The sequence below is a fragment of the Raphanus sativus genome, chromosome 7 (genome assembly GCF_000801105.2).
Source record: "Raphanus sativus cultivar WK10039 chromosome 7, ASM80110v3, whole genome shotgun sequence".
Classification (NCBI taxonomy): domain Eukaryota; kingdom Viridiplantae; phylum Streptophyta; class Magnoliopsida; order Brassicales; family Brassicaceae; genus Raphanus; species Raphanus sativus.
The window spans coordinates 6179487-6200975 of NC_079517.1; the positions used below are offsets into that span (position 1 = coordinate 6179487).

The window sequence follows — 21489 nt, forward strand, 5'->3', positions numbered from 1 at the left end:
ATGGTTAGGAGAGTTAGCCCGTTGGGACCTTATAATTAGGACATACCTAACTTTTTTTTTCTTGCATTTTAAACACCTACAACTACAAATACCACATTCATGAACATTAAAATAAATCTTATCTTTCATTGGAAAATTTTAGCAAATTAAATATATGATGGACCACGCATGTTCTATCTTCCCATATAGTTTATATTGGTACTTATACATCCAGTATTTAGTTAGGTTTAGTGTGTCAGATGTTACGTACGATATGTCACCTGTTATACATATCATAGTTCAAAGTTTGATTATTTATATTCTTCGTGGTTGTGCCCAATAAGCAAATGCAGATCAAATACATCAGTTTATTCAAAGGAACATGTCTTGTATTTATGCATGAATAAATCAAATTATATGCATAAAATTTTACAACAAAAGGACTAAATTTACTACTAGTATGTAAAATTTAAGAGACTAAGGACACCAATGACTGATTCGAGGTTTCGAACGATATTTTCACAAACACGATCATGAACCGTGTTAACTATATGAACAAGACCGTAACATCGTTTCCAAAACAGACAAACCAAGATGCCGCATGTAAATATAAATAAGCTTCTGACATGTTCTTTTTCGGCGTCTGTCTTTTCAAGGTCACGTAGCATTCGTATTTATGAGACATAAAACCAAATTTTGCAAAACACACATGACGTATATATATATGTTTGTAAATTCTGCAAAAACAAAATAATTATTCCGTGACCAAAAAGACAAAGTTAATAACAAGTGATTAGAGCACTCCTATATCATATGACTGATGAGATGGGTCGAAATGATTTGTCAAAAGAATTGGTGCTGAGATAGTGAGATTCATATCAAAGTCAACAGTGAGTTGTTTGTGATCAAGATTTAAAGAGTCTCTAGGGTCTAATGTAGACATGCATCCTGCGACTGGCTACAAATTAAAGAAGCAAACCATACGCTGAATTGCTGATAAATTAACAAAAGAAAATTCTATTGATAATTAAGAAAAAAAAGTAATTTTGAACCTCAAAAAAAGATAAAGGGAAGATAATCCACATTTAATTACTGAATAAAACGATACAAGGGATAATATCAAAACTGAAATTACTCAGTCATTCAATTATGGTAGGTAATATTTTCTGGATAATGTTCATAGCTGGGACAATCTATACATACTAAAAAAAAAATATATATATATATAATATAAAATATACTTGACATATATACATATAATATATATATATGGTTTGTAAATGTTTGTAAATTCTGCAAAAACAAAGTAATTATTCCGTGACCAAAAAGACAAAGTTAATAACAAGTGGTTAGAACAAAAAGGAAGCAACATGATCAAATATGGGTCGTGTGATTAGAGCACACATGATTCATATGACAGATAAGATGGGTCGAAATGATTTGTCAAAAGAATTGGTGCTGAGATGCATATCAAAGTCAACAGTGAGTTGTTTGTGATCAAGATTTAAAGAGTCTCTAGGGTCTACATGCATCCTGCGACTGGCTACAAATTAAAGAAGCAAACCATATGCTGAATTGCTTATAAATTAACAAAAAAAATCTACTGATAATTAAGAAAAAAAAAGTAATTTTTGAACCTTTAAAAAAGGGGAAAATAATCTACATTTAACTACTGAATAAAACAATACAAGGGATAATATCAAAACTGAAATTACTCATTCAGTTATGGTAGGTAATATTTTCTGGATGATGTTCATAGCTGGGATAATCTATACTAAAAACTTCAGTTTTTATTCTTTTTTTTGTCAGTTTTTATTCTATTGGTATTTTTTTCTACAGTTCCATTTAAATACTCCACTCTATGTATTACAATCATCATCTAAATTAAAAAACGAATAAAACCAAGAAGACTTTTTGCAACTCCAACGTGGATACAAAGACGTACTGTTATCATCTGTTTCACCTGCTCTCAAAATATGACAACCATATAAAATACAAAAATAGTAAAAAACAATAATATATTTGTCAACTTTAAAAACCATCATTATAATGAATTAAATTAAATTAATGATATTTTAGAGCATTTTATATTGCCGTCCCTCTCTTCATAAGAGTTGACTCTAAAGAGAAACCAAACGCAGATTCCTTCTCCATACTCATACATACCCTCTCTCTCTCTCTCTCTCTCTCTCTCTCTCTCTCTGTTTCTTCAAAGTTGAAAACTTTGCGTCTGGATCAAAACCGCGTCCACCATATCCTCCATCTCCCGCAAATCTCTCTCTCTCTCGATTCTCTAAAAAAGGCGAAACCTTATCCTCAAAAATCAAACACTTTGATCTTCGATCTTAGGTCAAAGCAAGCCATGGTGGTGGTGAAAATGAAACAGATCATGAGGTGGCCTCCTCTGTTCGCCGTCAAATTCGACGTGATCGTCTCCGTCCACAGAATCGAGGGGTTGGATTCCGACGGCGGTAACGACAACAACGACCAGCGCGGTGGGAGGAGGAAGAGACCCGTCGTGGAGATCAAGTGGAGAGGACCGAGAGCGGTGACTCTGAAACGCTCCTCCGTGGAGCGGAGTTACACGGAGGAAGGCGGGTTTCGAGGCGACGGCGTGGTGGAGTGGAACGAGGAGTTTAAGAGGGTTTGCGAGTTCTCTGTTTACAAGGAAGGAGAGTTTCTTCCCTGGCTCGTTTCCTTCACCCTCTTCAATGTCAGTCCCTCTCTCTCTCTCTCTGTCTCTTGATCATTTCAATAAAGATGTTACCTTTGCCTATATACTCTGTTATTTAAGCCCTAATTGAATAGGAATCATGTTTGAAAAAATAAAAAATTAGGGATTTTGATTCGTTTTAATAGAACTTTTTGATTGATTGGTTTGAATCTGTGGTTGTGTAGGGACTGAATCAAGGAACGAAGGAGAAAGTTCGTAGCTTTGGAAAGGCATCACTGAACATTGCAGAGTACTTTTCACTCATGAAAGAAGATGATGTTCAAGTCAAAGTGCCTCTCAAGATGCGTGGCTCCTCTTCTTCATCATCCTCTCCACCATGCCTTCATGTGCGTGCGTCAATGATTTACTGATTAGATGTGTAATCTGAATTTTATAGTCTAATTGCAAGTTTCCAACTTTATATGTTTTGTTTACTTACAGGTTTCTCTTCAGTTTTCCTCTAAAGAGTCACTGCCCGAAAGACAAAGATCTGCTCTTCCTGTCCTGTGGTCTCCTCTCTCCGGAGAGGCCGAGAAAGCCGAGTCCGTTGTCAAAGTAGGCCTGAGAAAGATGAAAACTTTCAACCACTGCATGTCGATCCGCCAGGCTTCGGAGAAGGAGACTGCTAGTAAAAGAGATGGAAGCAGCGGGAGCGAAAGCAGAAGCCCTGAGCGAAACCTTGATTCCGAGTCTTCTTATCCTTTTGACACAGACTCTCAGGACGAAGCGGATGAATCAGAAGAGAACAATAATGCGAGCACCGGTGTGTTTGAACCTGTTGTTACTTACAAAACGCTGAGACACGCTAATTGGGCTAGAGGCTCTTTTCATGCTGGCACAAACCCTGAAGATGAGGATTTGATTTATTACAGCCACCGCAGCCCATCAGCAGAGAGAGAGGACGAGGTTTTGAATGAGGCAGTGAGCTCGGAGCAGGGGAATGGACAGATGACAAAGAAGAGAATGTTATCTTGGAAGAAGAGAAAGCTCAGTTTTAGATCTTCTAAACAGAAAGGAGAACCGCTTCTTAAAAAGGACTGTCTTGAAGAAGGAGGTGATGATATAGACTATGACCGTAGACAGCTTAGCTCGTCTGATGAGTCTACCTCTGATGTATGCATTACTCTCACCTCACTATAACCCTTTTTATGGTTTCACAATACAGTTTCTTAACTTCTTGATTGATTATCTTTGCAGTGGTATAGGTCTGATGATTCAGTCACGAAACCGTTGTCTGAGTTTGGAGACGATGACTTCGTTGTTGGTAGTTGGGAGACGAGAGATATCACAAGCCGTGATGGGCTGATGAAACTCAAGGCTCAAGTGTTTCTCGCTTCGATCGATCAAAGAAGCGAGAGAGCTGCTGGAGAAAGCGCCTGCACAGCTTTGGTCGCGGTGATGGCGCATTGGTTAGGATCAAACAGAGACATAATCCCAACGAGGTCAGAGTTCGACAGTCTCATCAGAGAAGGATCATCCGAGTGGAGGAACCTGTGCGAGAAGGAGGAGTACAGGGAACGGTTTCCTGACAAACATTTTGATCTGGAGACGGTTCTTGAGGCTGAGATCAGACCTATCTGTGTCGTCCCGGAGAAGTCGTTTATAGGTTTTTTCCATCCGGAGAAATCGGAGGAAGAAGAAGACGCGAGTCTAGACTTTCTGAAAGATGTGATGTCATTTGATAGTATATGGGAAGAGATCACGAGACACGAACCGGAAGAGTCGGGAAAGGAACCGGTGATCTACATTGTGAGCTGGAATGATCATTTCTTTGTCCTCCTCGTTGACCACGATGCTTACTACATCATAGACACGCTTGGGGAGAGGCTTTACGAGGGTTGTAACCAAGCTTATGTCTTGAAGTTTGACAAAGAAGCAGAGATCCAGAGATTGAAACCAGAGAGTAAGGAGCAAGGAAACCAGAAAGCAAGTGGTGGTAAGAACAAGTCAGAGCAAGCCGAGAGATCAGATGAAGAAGAAGAAGAGGCAGTAGTGTGTAGTAGAGGTAAAGAGACATGCAGAGAGTATATAAAGAGCTTCCTGGCAGCGATCCCAATACAAGAAGCCAAAGCTGATATGAAGAAAGGATTGGTTTCGTCTGTGCATCACCGTCTACAAATCGAGCTTCACTTCACAAGACACCTCCAGCAGCAACAACCAAATCTGCTGCTGCTTGAATCGTCTGCAAGTGAAGCTGATGTGTCTGTGAATGCGGCTTGGTCACTTGCGAGCAGTAGTGGTGGTGGGTTTGGTTGCGAAATGGGTGAGCTTGTGGGAGTTGAAGTCTGAGAGACACAGAAAGTGTATATTTTTGGTGTTTATAACTCTTTTTTTACTTTTGACTTTTGTTTTGGGTTGTGTGGATAAAGTTTGGTGTTTGATACAATTGTCTTTTCTTTGGAGAGTCAAAGAAAAGACTTTAATTCCTCTCCTACAATAATTGTATAGAGGAGAAACTTACCAGAGAATATTATTATTATTATTATTTAATAAAATCAGTAATTAATTTATAATGTTGTTGAATCTCAGACTGAATTGGTTTCAATATATGTGAACAATACTAATTGAAAAACTTAGTATTGTTATTTTGATAGATTTATTGTTACTGCAAATCCATTTGACAGATTTATGATAATCCAGTTATTTTGATTTTGAAATCTACTTATTTGATTTTAAATTCAATGGATTTATCAAAATTTGTAAATCCAACAAAGAATTCTAAATTTATTAAAATATTACAACCAATAACCTCCACTTAAGTGGTGTTTCTTTGATTTTTAAATTAGTGTCGGTAATATTTTTTGGTTTGTCAGCATGTCGGTAATATTTAATTAATTAAGAATAGAGAGAAAAAAATATAAGAAAAACGAAATAATATTATTTCGTAAGGAAATCGATAAACACAGCAGTCTGTTGGGTAAAAGCTATATCGAGCTCTTGTTGTGTCTGAATCATTCTTTTTTTTTTTTTTTTGTCAACCGTGTCTGAATCATTCATTCATCAGATTAATTTTTGCTCGAAGATGAAGAGAATATTCGGTGCGAAGAACAACAAAGAGCCTCCACCGTCCATTCAGGATGCTTCTGATCGGGTTTACACTGCATCCCTCTCTCTCTTTTCGATTCGTGTTTGTTTTTTATTAAAATCGTAAAGAGGGAATGTAGAGAGTTAGGGATATGTTTCTCGAGATTTAGCTGAGGATGAAGTGATCGTAGCTATTCGAAGTAGTTGGATCTTCTTTAAATTCCCTGAAATGTAATTCTCGTGTTGTCATGTCAGATCAATAAAAGAGGAGAGTCAGTGGAAGATAAGGTGAAGAGGCTTGATGCTGAGCTCTGCAAATACAAAGACCAGATCAAAAGGACCAGACCTGGTCCTGCTCAAGAAGCTATCAAAGCTCGTGCTATGCGAGTTCTCAAGCAAAAGAAAATGTAAAATAGTCCATATCTTTCTTTGTATGTCAAGAAGTGCCTGCTTATTTATCTCAACGGTTTTTTTTTATATTTTGGTTAGGTATGAAGGACAACGTGACATGCTGTACAATCAGACTTTCAACCTTGATCAAGTTTCTTTTGCTGCTGAAGGCCTCAAAGACGCTCAACAAACTGTATGTAATCCAACCATGTGTTTTTGATATGATGCATGAATGTGGATTGAAAGCCCTATGCTTGACTGCAGATGACAGCGTTGAAATCTGCCAACAAGGAGTTGAAAGGAATGATGAAAACCGTCAAGATTCAAGATATTGATGTAAAAGCTCTCTTTGTTATTCCGCTTCCTGTATACTATTTTTTTTTTTTTTTTTACTTAAATTGTTTGTAATCGCAACAGAATTTACAAGATGAAATGATGGACTTAATGGATGTGAGCTCTGAAATTCAAGATTCACTGGGTAGGAGCTACAATGTTCCTGATGACATTGACGAAGATGACCTCATGGGCGGTACTTGTTGCCTACATTCTTTTTTCTTTCTAATATAATCCATTTTCTGCTGCTTATTGGCTTATTGCCCATGTGTTGTGTTGTGAATTTAACAGAGCTTGATGCTCTTGAAGCTGACATGGGAAACGAGACCGAAGCAGACGGAGTGCCTTCCTATCTCCAACCCGATAAGGAACCGGATCTTGATGAGGAACTTGACTTGCCTCTTCCACCAGTTAGGACAACAACTGGAGCTCAACCTGAACGAGCTGCTCAAGTGAGTTCCCTCCCTCTCAACTCTTCTTATCTATGTAATTATGATGCAAAAGACTATTGTTTTTTTTTAATATTTTTGTTGCTGATGAGAGAGAGATTTTATGATGAAACAGAAGGCTGAGGATGAATGGGGATTACCCGCGGTACCACGTGCTTCACTTCGGGGTTAAATTCACACTTTACAAGAATTCATCTCCAAGCGTTTTCATTTGTGAAAGCTACTATTTTTTTTTTATAAATCCCTTACTCATGTGATATAATACGTTTTGTGCATAACAGTCTCATAGACCTTGGATCCTCGATTTGGTTATGGTTAGTTATGTATGGATCCGTTTCTCACAACATGCAATTCTTATCAAAATTTAATGCAGTGAAGGCCAAATTTGGTTTATGTAAGGGACATAAGTGTAGTTAACGTCTGATGTTCCCTCCTCACAGTTACTCAACTCAAATCCTGCATAATGAGCTACAACATTATATAATCTTGTAATTGTAACATTTTTTTGTACTAAAGCACACCAAAATTCCAAAGGATGTTAACAAACGTCCAACACAATGCAATAGACTTAGAAAATTGTACAAAGTATTGAACAAGTAGTAATAAGTGACAGATGACACAATAGGAATCGAAGCAGACCATGTCTATTCTTATAAGTAAGTAGGAAGCGTAGATCCTAAAACCCACACTAGATATTTGGTAGTGATTGGTATCTAGTAGTGATTGTTTGTAAAAAAATAGGGAAGAAAATAATGTGGTAACAACATTTTTAGAATACAATAATGTAATTAGATTTTAATTGATAAAAATAGTCTTTATTGATAAAAGTAGAACGAATATAATGATAACAATTAACAAAGAGATCGGATTACAATGACTAAGAACTAAAGAATAAATATCAAGAATGAGAAAGTGAGAGATCAAGTAGAAAAAAAAAGAAAAACTAGAATCGGGTTCCTTTTGTGGTGTTTCAAACTTTCAGTTTTCTAAACCGGATCGAGTAGATATTAAACAAAATAAAGGGGTGAGTTTGCAATATAAAGAAAACGAAGGTATTTATACACCTAAGTTGTTAATCCAAGGAATCGTGCGCATATATCCCCCACCCCTAATGCTAGAATCTTGGGTTGAAGCCGCCGCTTCTACGGGAGTCGAACCACCGAGGAAAAAGTTGAAACCGAATACTCCACCGTCGTTTTTGTCGCTTCCAGATGAAATAATTCTACACTGCTTAGCTCGCATATCGAGTTCGTACTACCCTAAACTATCCCTAGTCTCCAAGACCTTTCGCTCTCTCATCATATCCACTGAGCTCAGCTACGCACGGTTTCACCACAAAACAGGAGAACCGCACTTTTCTATATGTTTACAGCTTCCCGACTGTCCTCGTCCCTCGTGGTTCACCCTCTGGGTACAGCCTGATCAAATCGAGAAGAAGAAGAAGAAGAATAAGAAAAAGAAGAAGAAAGTTAGATTGGTGCAAGTGCCGTCGTCTTCCTATGCTCCTCGAGAACCAGGGTTCATTCGCTCGGTTGGTTCAGATTGCTACGCGTTCAGACAAACTTACCCTCCGTCCCAAGTCATGTTAGTCGGCAACAGTGAGAAGTTTTTATGGGATAACGCCCCCCGTATGACTGTAGCTCGAGTGAATCCATCTGCGTGCGTACTCGACGGGAAGATATACGTGTTGGGAGGTTGCGACAAGGAGGCCGCCGCTGCGAAAGGCTCCTGGGGTGAGGTTTTCGATACAAAGACTCGAACGTGGGAGCCTTTACCTGACCCTGGAGACCAGCTTCGGTTCTCTCTAGTGATTAGAAAAACGGAGATTATCGGAGGGAAGCTTTACGTCACGAGTAACGAGAAGGAATGGGACTCTGTCTATGATCCGGTAACGCGTAAGTGGGACGCTATAGGAAAGCTGCTCGAGTGTTACAGTGAGTGTAAGGTAGGTAATTTATTTTACTCTTGTGGTAGGGAAAGCTGCATGTGGTACGACAAAGAGTGCGACTACTGGAAATATGTCAAGGGGTTGTCGTCACTCGATAGGACTTGTCGTCGTGGTTTGATTCAAACGGTTCAATACTGTGGGAAACTTTTAATCTTGTGGGACAAGCTTGCGAACCGTCGTAGTAACTGTGAAGAAAAGATTATTTGTTGTGCTTTGGTGGCGCTTGAGAAGCGCCAAGATGGTCATGTTTGGGGAAAGGTTGAGTGGTCTAATGAAGCGCTTACTGTTTCCAGTTCATACCTTTTCTTGCGTTCTTGCATTGTACGCAAATGATCTATTTTTTATACTATCGAGAAAGGCTTTTTGACTTTTTTTTTGTGTTTAGACATTGGTTATATAAAATTATTGGTGGCTTTCTTTGCTCAGCCTTTATTAATCAAGTTTACAACTTGTTTTTTTTTTCTTATGTTTTTTCTCGTCTATGTTTGGTGTTTGATGAATACATAATAGTAGAAAAGTAACACATTCAGAAGAAATGTTTATCTAGTTGAATATAAATCGTCACAGAAGGTTAGGCATGAGAGGAATTGACTCCTTCTATTAAAACAACTAAATAAGAAACACACACGATACCATACATAAAATCATTTATAAATATAAACTAGACTTCGATCCCGCGCCAGCGCGGATTTAAATTTAAAATTTTCAAATTTTGTTTTGTTTTTTTTACTAATGATGTATATCGTATTATATTAGTAAATAATATTTTTTGGATCTTTAACCATCTTTTGTATAACAAATATTTGATATCATATAAACAAATTGAACATATTCATGTAATTAGAGAATTGTAGATAATATTTAAAGACTATATTTATGAATTATAAATATGAAGAAATATTATATTATGTAGTTGATGTTTAGTATCATACAAAAAGTCCAACATATATAATTAGAATTATATATATATAATTTGACAATACTATATTAGAGTTATGTAAGTCTATATAGAAATATATTTTTTTGAATTTGACAATACAAAAAAAAAGAATATGAGTTAGAATGGTATACTAAGTTTATAAATCAGGTATAATATTTATAGGAAAAAATTAATACATTTCCAAAAACTTGTAAAATATGAAACATTGGAAACAAAATTGCAAGGTAAAACAAAATAAACCATCAATTGAATTTTCACTCACACATGTATGTTTTAAATATATATTTATCTTATATAAATTTAAATATATATTTTTAACATTATCTGTATTAAATAACTTTTAGCATTTTTTATAATTAATAATAAGTTTTTAATGCTCCGTCAATTGTATCATGTATATTTTTAAAATATGACCCGTATATTCGTGTGAATGTATTTTTTATGGATCAATGTAAAATAAAGTTGTTATCTAGGATTATATTTGTTTTATATGATATAAAATTCGATATATCATTTACAATTTGTGTTTTATATGATGTATTTTATAGCATTTTCTTGTATTTTTTACTTAGTTAATTATACCAAATTAAGATAACCCATAATAGTAGACTTTTCTAACATTTTTGGTATTGATTAAATATAATTTAATGTTTAGCTAGATTATAGAAAGTATTTCTGAAATAAATGACACTTAATTTATTGTTCTTCAGTTTAAAAAATGCATTAATGGAAAAAAAAGACAAGCATTAAAATAAAAAGTTAAATTTAATTTTCAGTGGTATGTCATTGTAAATAACACTGAAAACTAAGAGATATTTTATATGGGTACTTCAGTATTAATAATTTAGATATGCCACACTATAAAAAAAAATTGGTGAAAAAATTATACTATTTTTTCAAAGAAAAACATGTGTTTCTTGCATTTAGCTATATTCTTTTATTGATAATACTGAAAATTTATATATTGTTCTATAAATTTGGTGGCAATAAAATTAAAAATAAGTTAATACCAAATTTGTTTATTATCTGATAAGTCAAGTTATTTTGAAATCTCAAATACAACTTAATATTTGAAATTAATTAAAAAGCAAATATATTTTAATTTAATCATTTACTAAGTTAATGAGGTAATTCACAATGATAACTATGATATTCATGATTCATTGATTTGTTTGAAATCATTGAAGACATGTGTAGTAGAAAACATGACTACATGATAATTTTTTTTTAAAACCTTGTCCTTTAACATATTCTTCTTAACATATTATATCACACAAATTTTCTGAAAGTGAATATTTGCAATTGTATGCTTTAAAAAACTTTATATCATTGTGTTTGTCTAATCTACAGTTCATAATTCTTTATTTGAATTGTTGAAACATTTATTGAAATATCACACATAATATCTTTTGATAGTTCCAATTTAAATTTAATAGTCTGAATTTTTTGAGATTAAATAAAAGTATTTGTAGATTTTATCTTGTTTTTCAAAAGGTATGAACAAAAAGTTTTCAGTTATGATGCTTTTTATTAAATTTGTGTTATGATCTTACATGTTGCCCCATTCCATACGTTTTCAACCTTGGATCCTCAATTTGGCTATGGTTAGTTATGTAAGATATGTTTCTTACGACATGCAAGTCTTATCAATTAAAGGACATTATTTAGTTAATTGCTAATATTCTCTCCTTAAACCTACTCATTTCAAATCCAGCATAACTCACTAAACTATGATTACAACATTAGAATCCCGAAATTGCAACATATTAGTGTTAGAGCATCAGACTACGTCTAATACTCTCGACCCAGAGAGTTGGATGCTTTTTATACAAATCGGAAAAAGATTTGTCCTTTTTCTCAAAACATAGAACCGTCATCCTCAAGCTACTTATTCTTCTTGTGAGAGGATGGGGGGTTCTTGTCTTTAGTTGAGATTGAGTTTGGTCAGGTCCAGCAAGTTCCAGTCCAAATGTGACGAAGCAGTCCTTGGACCTATACTTGAACCGGCAGAATATGACCTGGCCAGCCTGTTGTTGTTGTTGCTCCCAATGTTTCTCAATCTGGAGTTCAATCTCTGAGCTTCCTTCTTTAGTAACTGGTATTCACCTACATAGGGAGGGATTATAAAAGAAGCTTTGATTCAAATACTCCTTGAATGTTTATAGCTTATGCCCATGTCTTTATTTACCTTCTCTTATGAGCTTGTCCTGCTTTAGTATCGCCATCTGCTGCTTCATCTGGCTATTCTCCAAGGACAGTGTTGCACGTGTCTGAACAAGTGAAGCCACTCTCACTGATAAATCCGCTTCCACTGCCTGCCAAAATGATATTGCTACTGGTTGTTATTACCAGGTTTTGAGGTGCAAGGTGTTTTATGCTATGTCGAAACGCCACAGGTAAAACAACCAACACGGTTTAGTAAGCAAGAACTTGAACAGAGACTACTATACCTGCAGCATGGATACCCTCCTCTCAAGTTCAGCAATGTACTGGAGCTTACGAACTCTCGAACGCTGTCCTGGGTTCCTGGCAAAAGTAAAGAGACACAGGAATCAACAACACATGATGCAACAAGATAATGTACCGATTCTAAGACCACCCTTGTAGACATACACACATAACCAAAGGTCATCTACAAATTTGCCAATGTAGCCCAGAACAAGCCTATGTTTAACTACAAATCCAAGGATAAACCAAAGTGTACCCCTTCCGTTATATATCAGTCTTGATCTAGAACAAGATGTAGAGGTACTACGTTAGAGTTCAGGGAACTAAAACTAGATTCACCCATATGAAACATGTTTATTAGGAACATTAGCCGTTAAAGGATCCTCTCAAGGGACTAAAGCTTGTCAATTTCTCTACGATAAAGTAAATGATTGGTTAATGTTCTCTCTCACCTTTTGGCATTCGGTACGCCCATTGAACCGCAAGCATTTTCTTCCACAGGTGGAACATTGCTTCCTTTCAAAGCATCATCCGAGTTCTGACGAGCTTTCTGAGAACCATAATCCGAGAAAGCAGAAGCAATAGGGTTGTCAGAGAAGTTTGAGCTGTTCTTTGCCCTAGGCGAGTTGGGACCATACACACAAGCTGACTCCAACTCCCCACAAGCTTCAGAAGTCAAACTCTCTTCATCCTCGCTTTGATTAAAACCAGCAGCAAAATCCGCCGAGATGTCTCCCAGCAGCACAACCGAGTCGCTAGCTGAGCGGCGCAGAGGCAGAGGAGGAGGAGGACCTCCTCCTCCTCCACCACCAGTGAGCAGCATCATCCCATCAGTTTTGTCACGCAGCAGCTCATCGAGCCAAGCTGGTTGTTCCTCGAGCGTGGAGTCTTGAGTGGGAGGCTTGTGATGGGCAATGTATGACTCAACGGGGGAAGAAGAAGAGTAGTAGGTGTCTGCAAACGGATTCAAAGAGAGCTTCTTTGGAATGGGGCAACGAGGAGGAAGCTGAGCAGGCCTTGACATGATTTTTTAAAACTCAAAAAAAGGAGATTTGCTTCACAGGCTTCCCTAAAGATATCAACAAATTCAATTAGTAGAGAATAAATGTGAGCAAGTCATCATCAACTTAAAAGAAAACTCACAGTAAACCAAATTGAAGAGCTTTTAAACCCTAAAGTTTTCTTCTTAGCTAGCTATCAAACAGAGAGACCTCAATTTAAGAGAAAAAATCATTACTTTGTGAGATAAACCTAAGATCCCGACAACAAAGTCTTGTAATAACCCCACACGACAAATAAAAAGAAGTGAAAAACAAACAAACAAACAAAAAATCTCAACATCGAAGCAATGAAACAGTTACAAGCAGAAGAGTCATTACAAACCTTAAAACAAAAACAAAACAAAAAAAAAAGGCATTGAAATCAAAACAAGAATTTTTCAACAGATACAAATCTACAGACTTTAAATCGAATAATCAGAGAGAGAGTCATAACAGAGCAAGTAATAACTCTTGAATCAGCTAAAAAAGTATCTTGCTTTACCTCCGGTGAAAGATTTTCCGGCGAAGATACTGACGGAAGAACAATGTCGGAGTTAAAAAAGAGAAACGGCGAGAGTGTAGGCGAAGGAAAGATATTAATAGCGTGCGAGCACCAATCCTCTCTCTCTCTCTCTATCTCTGCAAAAGAAAAAAGAAAAAAAAAAGAAGAGAATTGATTCTATTGGCTTTAGCTCACAGCTGCGTGTGCGTGCGTATATATAAATGTATTAAAACGTGTTGTAAAAAAGAAAAATACGCAGAGAGAATTGAGGAACAAGGGCAACACACACCTCTATTGGCTGGAGACGGAGACGTACGGACGGCTCTTGGGCCCTTTTGTTTTGGGTCAAGAGAGTCAGTGACCTGAACCGACCCATCACTTTGCTTATTTTTTTCCTTACAAAATAAAGTTTTTTTTTTTTTGGAGTTGTCACATTGATTATGATATTTGATCAAATTTTGGCACTTACATTATTATAATTGTCCCATTTTTTTGGTTTAAAACAAACATATATTCTGAATCAGTCTAGAACGTTCGGGACGAGAACAGCCTGTAAAAGAAGATTCAATAAGCATATACTAAGAAGATGATTGTCATTATATGGTTTACTTTAATCACTAAGGTTGTTGGTTTCTTTTGGTACATTATGTAAGTTGTAAACATTGGTGTAATGGTGTTAAACCATGTATGTATGTATACATGTCATTGTGAATGTAGAGCGAGCCACTCTTTTTCATCCACCAAACCATTATTTGTAACCTGAAAAAATTAAGAAAATTAGTACATAACGTATTGGTTTGTCTCCTGTTAACAAAGTGACAGAGCATATACCTTAGAATGGTTGTTAACATAGAGAATTAAAAATTAATCAAGATCTTCTTTTATGCCTTTTTCAGTAATGGCTCAAAGTGTTTTAAAGTTTATAAAACAGACTTGACCAATAAAACAGCTGTGCTTCACAGCTTTACGTATATTTAATATTTACCGAGTTCCTGTTTCGTTTACGCAAAGTTGAGAGATTTTTTGCGTGTTTTTATCTATGTATTAGATTACTAATCCTAGTGGGAATAATTTAAAGTATATGAAAATGAATAACAGATAGTCGTCAGATTAACATTGAAATAATGTTAAGACAAGGACATATCAAACAAAAAATAAAGTTGGCATAAAGAAGCTATATATTTTTCTTCTTATAAATTAAAGTGAATGGGTGCGGAAATGAACCCACCTAGCTCCAATAATTTAACGTGTACTTTATTCTAGATATGGAAATCCAATTATTCCTCATCTTTTGCTTGAAATCTAGAAAGTTACACATTCACCTCATCTGGTACATATATATATGTACAGTAGCAACAGTATGTGGGCTGAGCGATGTTAATAATAACAGAGAAATAACAACACTCTTTGTAAAATTGTAGATAGATAACTGACCTGCATAGGCGCCGGGTCTTGTGCATATCCACATAAAACACTAGAATAAAGTCCTACGACTTTAAGATTTAATATACATAAACATAAAATTTATTTATAAATTATTAAACCAAATTTTATAAAAAAATTAAACTAAATTATCTATCAACAACTTGATAGCCAAAGGCTTATTAATCAGAATCCGTATCCACCAAGCTTGGTTCACCTTGAAACATGCAGAGATTTTTTATTGTTAACATGCAGAGAATTTGCTGTAAACATCCAAACCTCGCACTCTTTTGGTGCGAACTGCGAACAATAGTAAGTCTAAAAGAATCAACCAAAGGCCATTGAAGTTTCTAGTCGTTTTCAACGTGCAAAGCAAACTCGCTTGCTACAATTCAAAGCGATTCAGCGACCGCACAAATTTATCAATACTTTTTTTCTCGGTTTGAATAATCAACGGTCAAAAACAAAGCACACATGGAGAGGATTGTGCCACGTGGAGGATGTTCCACCACTATCCATGCAAATTTCCCTCGCTTCAATTTCGTAATTCAATCTAATTTTTCAACAATTCTTTTTTTTTTTTGGTTTCAAAGGAAGATCTCTCTGAAAACATCGATGGGCAAACACAGTAATCCGAATGCAGGTTCGTTTTAATTAGACCACCACTGAATCTTCTCGTTTACTTTTTTTTTCTTTAACGACCTGGTTATTGATTGATGGTTGTTGTTGATGAGGAGGCTCTTCATCTTCTTCTTATTATTGGATCTGATTGATTGATGAATCATCCCTTGTATGTTAGTTGAAACTGGAGCGGCGGCTACAGATCCGGTGTGGGAATGCGAGGGAAAAGGAGCGTGTGAATTGAGACAGAGGCGATTTGCTGATACCATCATGCCTCATATCCTCAACTTGTGAGCCCTGATCTGTTACGGCATCTTGTATTCTCGTAGAGTTTGTTAGATAGGTTATTTGCGTAAAATCTTGGACTAGCTCAGTTACTCCTACTTTGTTCCTTGCATCACAAGTTCCTTTTATTTGTTGGCAAATTGCAGGCTCACAAGTATGTCTTCTATGTCAAACGTAGCACTTAGTGTATTAATTCGAGTTTTTGTAGTTTCTCATGATAAATACACTTTCATGACATTTCTTGAACAGCAAGACATTTTTATAAACCTCATCAGTTCTCTTTTATGATCTATACCCGCTTTGACTGCCTTGTGTTCTTTTATGATATTGTCCACTTTGAACCGCAAAAATTTACTTTTGATTCTTTTCAAAAGACTTTGTACTCATCAGAACTGGAAATCTTATTATATGTTAGACATTATTTGTCCAAACTTTCGAGATGCGAGACTTGGATTCTGGCACCTTTTAAACAAAATCTTTTTCTTGCGGGATTGTTTTAGGTATGGGTCTTGCGCAAAAGCCAAGGATTTTGACATGTATGCACTAAATGCTTCGTTTGAGGACCCTTTAACTCATGCTCAAGGGTATGTGCAGCTCATCCAACTATCATACCTTCATATTCTTCTTTTATACTTGCAGTCTGTTTCTTCACTTTTGAAATTTTTAATTTCAGGGTGAAGCAAATCAAATCAGCATTTTATTCACTCTCCAAAGTATATAAATCAAACTCTCACTTCATTGTTTCACTACATCTATGATGATGGGACTATCTCTGATTCGATCAGACATCATTATGTTTCCTTATTAGGTGTTTGGTGAGTCCAAAATAGTTGAGTATCATATTCAGGAAAGTGATATCGCACCGGGAAAGAAAGAGGTTTGAATCCGGAAAATAGTATTATATGCTATGGTTATTTCGGTTGCCTTTTCACTATCTAAACAAATGAAACAACAGATACTAATTGACAACAAACAACATTACAAGCTCCTGGGAAAGAACATTCAGATGATCTCTCTAATTAAACTGTATGTCGAGAACAACAAGATTGTCCGACACGAAGACTGGTACTAATTTATAACTATCCATCCTTCTTCTTTTTTTCCTCAAAGCCGCTAGTTTCACAGATCCTGTATTTATTTAACTGCTGCTTGTTGGTGAATAACAATGTATAAGGTGGGACAAGAAACCGCTAAGGAACAGAGACACTGTTAGCTTCCCGTTAGTCGGGCGGGCAATGGAGATGGGTCGAAGAGGCTTGATGCTAGCGACTCATGCCATGATGGGTTTCGGTAAAGATCCTAGCTCGCATTGAGTTGAACTTTAAAAGGAGATTCTTCAGGAAAAACAAAAAAAAGACAGTATACTGTAGTATCTAGAGTCTTCAAAACACTCACTGAGGTTGATGAACTCCTTAAATGTTTGTAAGATGTTAAACGTATTGTTGGTTTTTAGTCTCTTTTTCTACTTCTCGTAGTTCCTTGCGCCACAAGTTCTAAGAAATGCATCTAAATAGATTTTCTTTTTTCTTATGAGCGTGGTCCGTGGACCCTTCGTCTACATATGAAATCTCAATCCTTGTGTGGCTGAACCGTGCTGGTTTTAGTTTGATTTCGGTTTGTTTTCAACTAAATCCAAACAAACCGATGTGGGGCCGGATCGAAGAACCTTCCTCAAATGGGCCTTCTCTGTCAAATCGAAGTGTCCAAAATTTTTGTCTCGATCTTGACGTAAACATACTTAGACGATATATTTTGACTGTACATTCGTTTTTATCAAACAAGTTGGGGCCCTGTTTTATACTTTATATTAAAAAAAACATAATGATAGGATAGTGATTTTGTAAGTAGAAACAAAAACAATAAGGTATAGGGTATGTCTCAGAAAGAAACTGGTGTTAGTTGTATGATGTTACATTTTTCTTTTAAATTATCTTTTAACGACAAAGCTGTGTTGTTATGTTACAGGTGTTTGATATATAGGCTTCTATAATCTAAATCCCCATTTTTCCTATATCATATATATGTTACTATACTATAGAATCTCAGTGATCCTAATTTTTCCTATTTCGTATAGAAAACAATATCTGAGGACTACACCCTTGCTATGTATTTCTTACAAGAAAAACACCAAATTTATGAAATTGATGAAGGAAATGATACAATAATACATAATAATAAAATTATAAAATAATGATCAAGAGAAAGGAAGAAACATTAAACGTCGTCGTCTAGGTTGGTCCCGGTATTAAATGTAGAGCAATAAATGGAAAGAGATAAGAGAGAAGTAGGTCTATGATGTTGGGGGAGGGATTCACAGGGTGTATGTGTGTGAGACCACACCACCATTGCTCCAACTCATGTTACTCTTTCCTTCATTTCACAATACAAAATACAAATCACAACTCTCGTTTGTTTCATTTTCAAACTCACTGTAGACCAACATTCTCCTTTAATGCACCCTCGTAAATACAGTTTCTTTTTGTATTTCATCAGTTTGAAATTGTCATTTTAAAAGAGTTCATATATGTTGACAAAAAAAAGAGTTCATATATAAAAAATATTTCTATTTCACTTTTTTACCGGGAGATTCATAAAGTTCAGAGTCGAAGTCTTTAAGTCTTTTTTTTTTAACCTCTTCCCAAACCTCAGTAGAGCCCAAGGGAGCAAGACTCCTCGCTCTTTTGGAGGGATCTTAGCGATGCTATTAGGTCCATATCCACTTTGTATTTATGTTATCATTACTTTAACGATTTTGACTTCTCATGAGTCATAATTAACACAAAGTAAACAGCTTTAGTACTAGTACGACTTTTTAAGTGTCAAATCAAATGTAAACAGCGAGTTTTGACACTTTTTAAATGTCAAATCAAATGTAGCTAACACGTCAAATTTGATAATTAATAGTTTTCTAGATAGATGCAATTTTCTAAATAAATCATGTTCTTTCAAAATAGTAATTTGATGTAACCTGCACTTGGTTTACAAATTTACTCACTGAACAAAGAGAATTAAATAGGACTTCAAAATACTCGTACGACTTGGTTTAACTCGATCTTATCCTTTTCACTGTGTTCATCCAGTAAAAAATGTTGTTTCATATATATCGCTAATATTTAATGAAACTGTAATTGGTATTATATGAAACAGTGATTTGTATTATATGAAACAGTAAAAAGATTGTAGTATGAAAAAATTGAGGATTCATTGGGTTATTCTTGTAAGAAAATTACTACGTCCGAAGAAAATATAAACCTCGAAAGAATGACTAGAAAAATTAGTAATTAGACCAACCTGTTATTATAAACTAATCTTTATATAAGAACTGGTAAGTTTCAATTATTAGAGAATTTTTCATTTTGTTGTCTGAAACTCACAAATTAATTATAACACAGCAGCGAACAAAAGGGCGCACACGATAAATATTTAAAGTCAACAGAAGCCTCTAACTATATAGTTTTCCACCTAACGACTAGTTACGTTTTTTACAGCGTCCAAAAAGTTAATCCGGTAAAAAAACACAACGAGACTAAAAATTAAAACAAATCTTAACAGCTCCGTCTCTCTTCTTCTTCTTCGATCTCCGTCAGACCTCGAGACGACGAACACAGCGGCGACGTCGGCAAAGACGACACGGCGGTCGAGTAACGAGCCGAGTCGGATACCGACGATTCACCGGCGCCGGAATCAGAGAGTCCCGAGAGGAGATCGACGAATGCGCTCACGATCACGCCGTGGCTCCTCTTCCCGTTCATCCTCAAGTACCACGCGAGCATCGACTCCAAGCTCCGCCAATCCTTAGCCAGCTCGCCGTGGCTCCTCACCATCTCCTCCATCGATCGTCGGAAATCGCCGTACGGATCCTCCGACTCCATCGCCACCGGGACGCTGATCTCCTCGATCGGCGGCGTGTAGATGCAATCCCGATCCTCCTCCTCTTCCTCCGCCGCCGCCTCCGCCGCCGCCTTGGATTTCGAATCGCGTTCCGTTTTCGATGTCTCTTCGAGGAGGATCGAGCTGGTGGTGACTCCCGGATCGAAGAACAGCCGCTCCGATCTGACGACTCCTCTGACCACCATCTCCAGCGACTCCGCGTCGAGGTCTTGATCCGACTCGGTGGAGTGACTCGCCGTCTCGGACGAGTTCGTGAACCACGACTCGGGCGTCTCGGCATCTAACACATCTCCTCCTTCGAAGAAGACAGAGTTGACGGTCTTGATCATGTCGTCTCCGACGACTCGGAACGAAAGAGTCTTCGCATTGTAGCAGAGAGGAACCGCCAGTAAACCTCCGGAGACGCCTCTGAAGAGAGATGAGAGCTTCATCATCTTCTTCTTCCCCATTGAGAGAAGAGTTAAGCAATTAATGGGAGGGGAAAGAGTTTGGAGGGAGATTGATATAAGGTGTGAGAACTGGTGGGGTCAGCTCATGTGTCTATTTAATTTTTTTCTGTTATTTTTTTTATTTATTTAATAATATGTGTTGATTTTTATGAAACTGTGTACTAACATAATTTTGATCAAATGTGATCAGAATAATTATTAGTATATAGTAGTATCATTTTCTCAGGTAACCTTATGTTAAATAACCATATTTTGTAAAGATATTTTTACTAGTTTTAGAACATTCAGTAACGTGTGATGGACCAACTTTTTCACATAAATTCATCTAACACACATTATTAGCTCCTTTTGGTTGTTAGAGAGGTGAAGTTGAAGTAACTAAAAAAAAAAATACTATACCAACACGATAATGGCTTTACCTGAATTTGAATTTAAATTGACAATGTTATAAGTTAGTAACACATCAGAAGCATTCAATCTAGTTGAAGACAAGATAAATTAAATGTTAGTCCCGAGCCAATGGTAAAGCACTGTGCAGAACACAAAGCATTAAAAACGATTGCTTACAAGAAAATGTTGCAGATAACAAATCCCAATACATAAAAATATAGTATTTTTATATATTACTGTGTTAAAGGTTGATTGACGGTACTACATTCTTGTCCATTGGCTCGTCATGTCAAATCTTCTTCTCAGTAGTAATATCTCTCTACTTACCACTCTAGGATGATATTAATACTGGAGTTTGTAGGTTTCTCTGATAAAAAAAGTCCTATAACTATACAAATTTTAGATTATGTTTTTAAAACGATGTCGTAGAAGTTGTAAATACTCCACTCAGTCAGTTTTGACTTTTCCATGCGCTATGTTGAGTTATTTATAGACTCTAACCTCTGTTCTACGGATATTCACGGTCAACATGTTACATTTGTAAATTGCCATATATACACGTATATATGTGCGGTAAACATAAAGATTCGACCTTCAAAGGTTAGTTCATCTTCTTTGTATATTTTTCTTCTCTTTCTAGAAAGTGTTATTTTGACACTTTATTG

The 21489-nt window shown here is 36.2% G+C and overlaps 6 protein-coding genes across 6 annotated transcripts; 4 read left to right on the forward strand and 2 right to left on the reverse strand.

Annotated features, from left to right (window-relative positions):
• Window positions 1-2100: 2100 nt before the first annotated feature.
• Window positions 2101-5205, forward strand: LOC108817992 (uncharacterized). Its single transcript, XM_056990649.1, has 4 exons — window positions 2101-2692; window positions 2878-3039; window positions 3134-3805; window positions 3890-5205. Exons 1-4 carry the CDS (start codon window positions 2342-2344, stop codon window positions 4979-4981), a joined length of 2277 nt encoding a protein of 758 aa, XP_056846629.1. The 5' UTR covers window positions 2101-2341; the 3' UTR covers window positions 4982-5205.
• Window positions 5206-5622: 417 nt separating this feature from the next.
• LOC108815816 (vacuolar protein sorting-associated protein 60.2) lies at window positions 5623-7232 on the forward strand. Its single transcript, XM_018588320.2, has 7 exons — window positions 5623-5783; window positions 5972-6123; window positions 6206-6299; window positions 6371-6442; window positions 6524-6635; window positions 6731-6891; window positions 7004-7232. Exons 1-7 carry the CDS (start codon window positions 5715-5717, stop codon window positions 7058-7060), a joined length of 717 nt encoding a protein of 238 aa, XP_018443822.2. The 5' UTR covers window positions 5623-5714; the 3' UTR covers window positions 7061-7232.
• Window positions 7233-7993: 761 nt separating this feature from the next.
• On the forward strand, window positions 7994-9244 carry LOC108815247 (F-box/kelch-repeat protein At4g39753-like). The gene has a single exon (XM_018587891.2). The coding sequence runs from the start codon at window positions 8000-8002 to the stop codon at window positions 9167-9169; it is 1170 nt and encodes a 389-aa protein (XP_018443393.2). The 5' UTR covers window positions 7994-7999; the 3' UTR covers window positions 9170-9244.
• Window positions 9245-11485: 2241 nt separating this feature from the next.
• LOC108814703 (basic leucine zipper 6) lies at window positions 11486-14185 on the reverse strand. The gene is made up of 6 exons (XM_018587323.2): window positions 14056-14185; window positions 13767-13903; window positions 12677-13293; window positions 12227-12302; window positions 11965-12091; window positions 11486-11882 (listed from the first exon to the last, which is right to left on the reverse strand). The coding sequence occupies exons 3-6, from the start codon at window positions 13246-13248 to the stop codon at window positions 11701-11703; spliced, it is 957 nt and encodes a 318-aa protein (XP_018442825.1). The 5' UTR covers window positions 13249-13293; window positions 13767-13903; window positions 14056-14185; the 3' UTR covers window positions 11486-11700.
• A 1492-nt stretch (window positions 14186-15677) lies between these two features.
• Window positions 15678-17568, forward strand: LOC108816146 (uncharacterized). The gene is made up of 7 exons (XM_018588714.2): window positions 15678-15831; window positions 15988-16099; window positions 16595-16678; window positions 16768-16807; window positions 16903-16971; window positions 17050-17159; window positions 17269-17568. Exons 1-7 carry the CDS (start codon window positions 15804-15806, stop codon window positions 17405-17407), a joined length of 582 nt encoding a protein of 193 aa, XP_018444216.2. The 5' UTR covers window positions 15678-15803; the 3' UTR covers window positions 17408-17568.
• Window positions 17569-19422: 1854 nt separating this feature from the next.
• Window positions 19423-20444, reverse strand: LOC108817038 (transcription repressor OFP13). Its single transcript, XM_018589626.2, has one exon. The coding sequence runs from the start codon at window positions 20432-20434 to the stop codon at window positions 19640-19642; it is 795 nt and encodes a 264-aa protein (XP_018445128.1). The 5' UTR covers window positions 20435-20444; the 3' UTR covers window positions 19423-19639.
• Between the last annotated feature and the right edge of the window lie 1045 nt (window positions 20445-21489).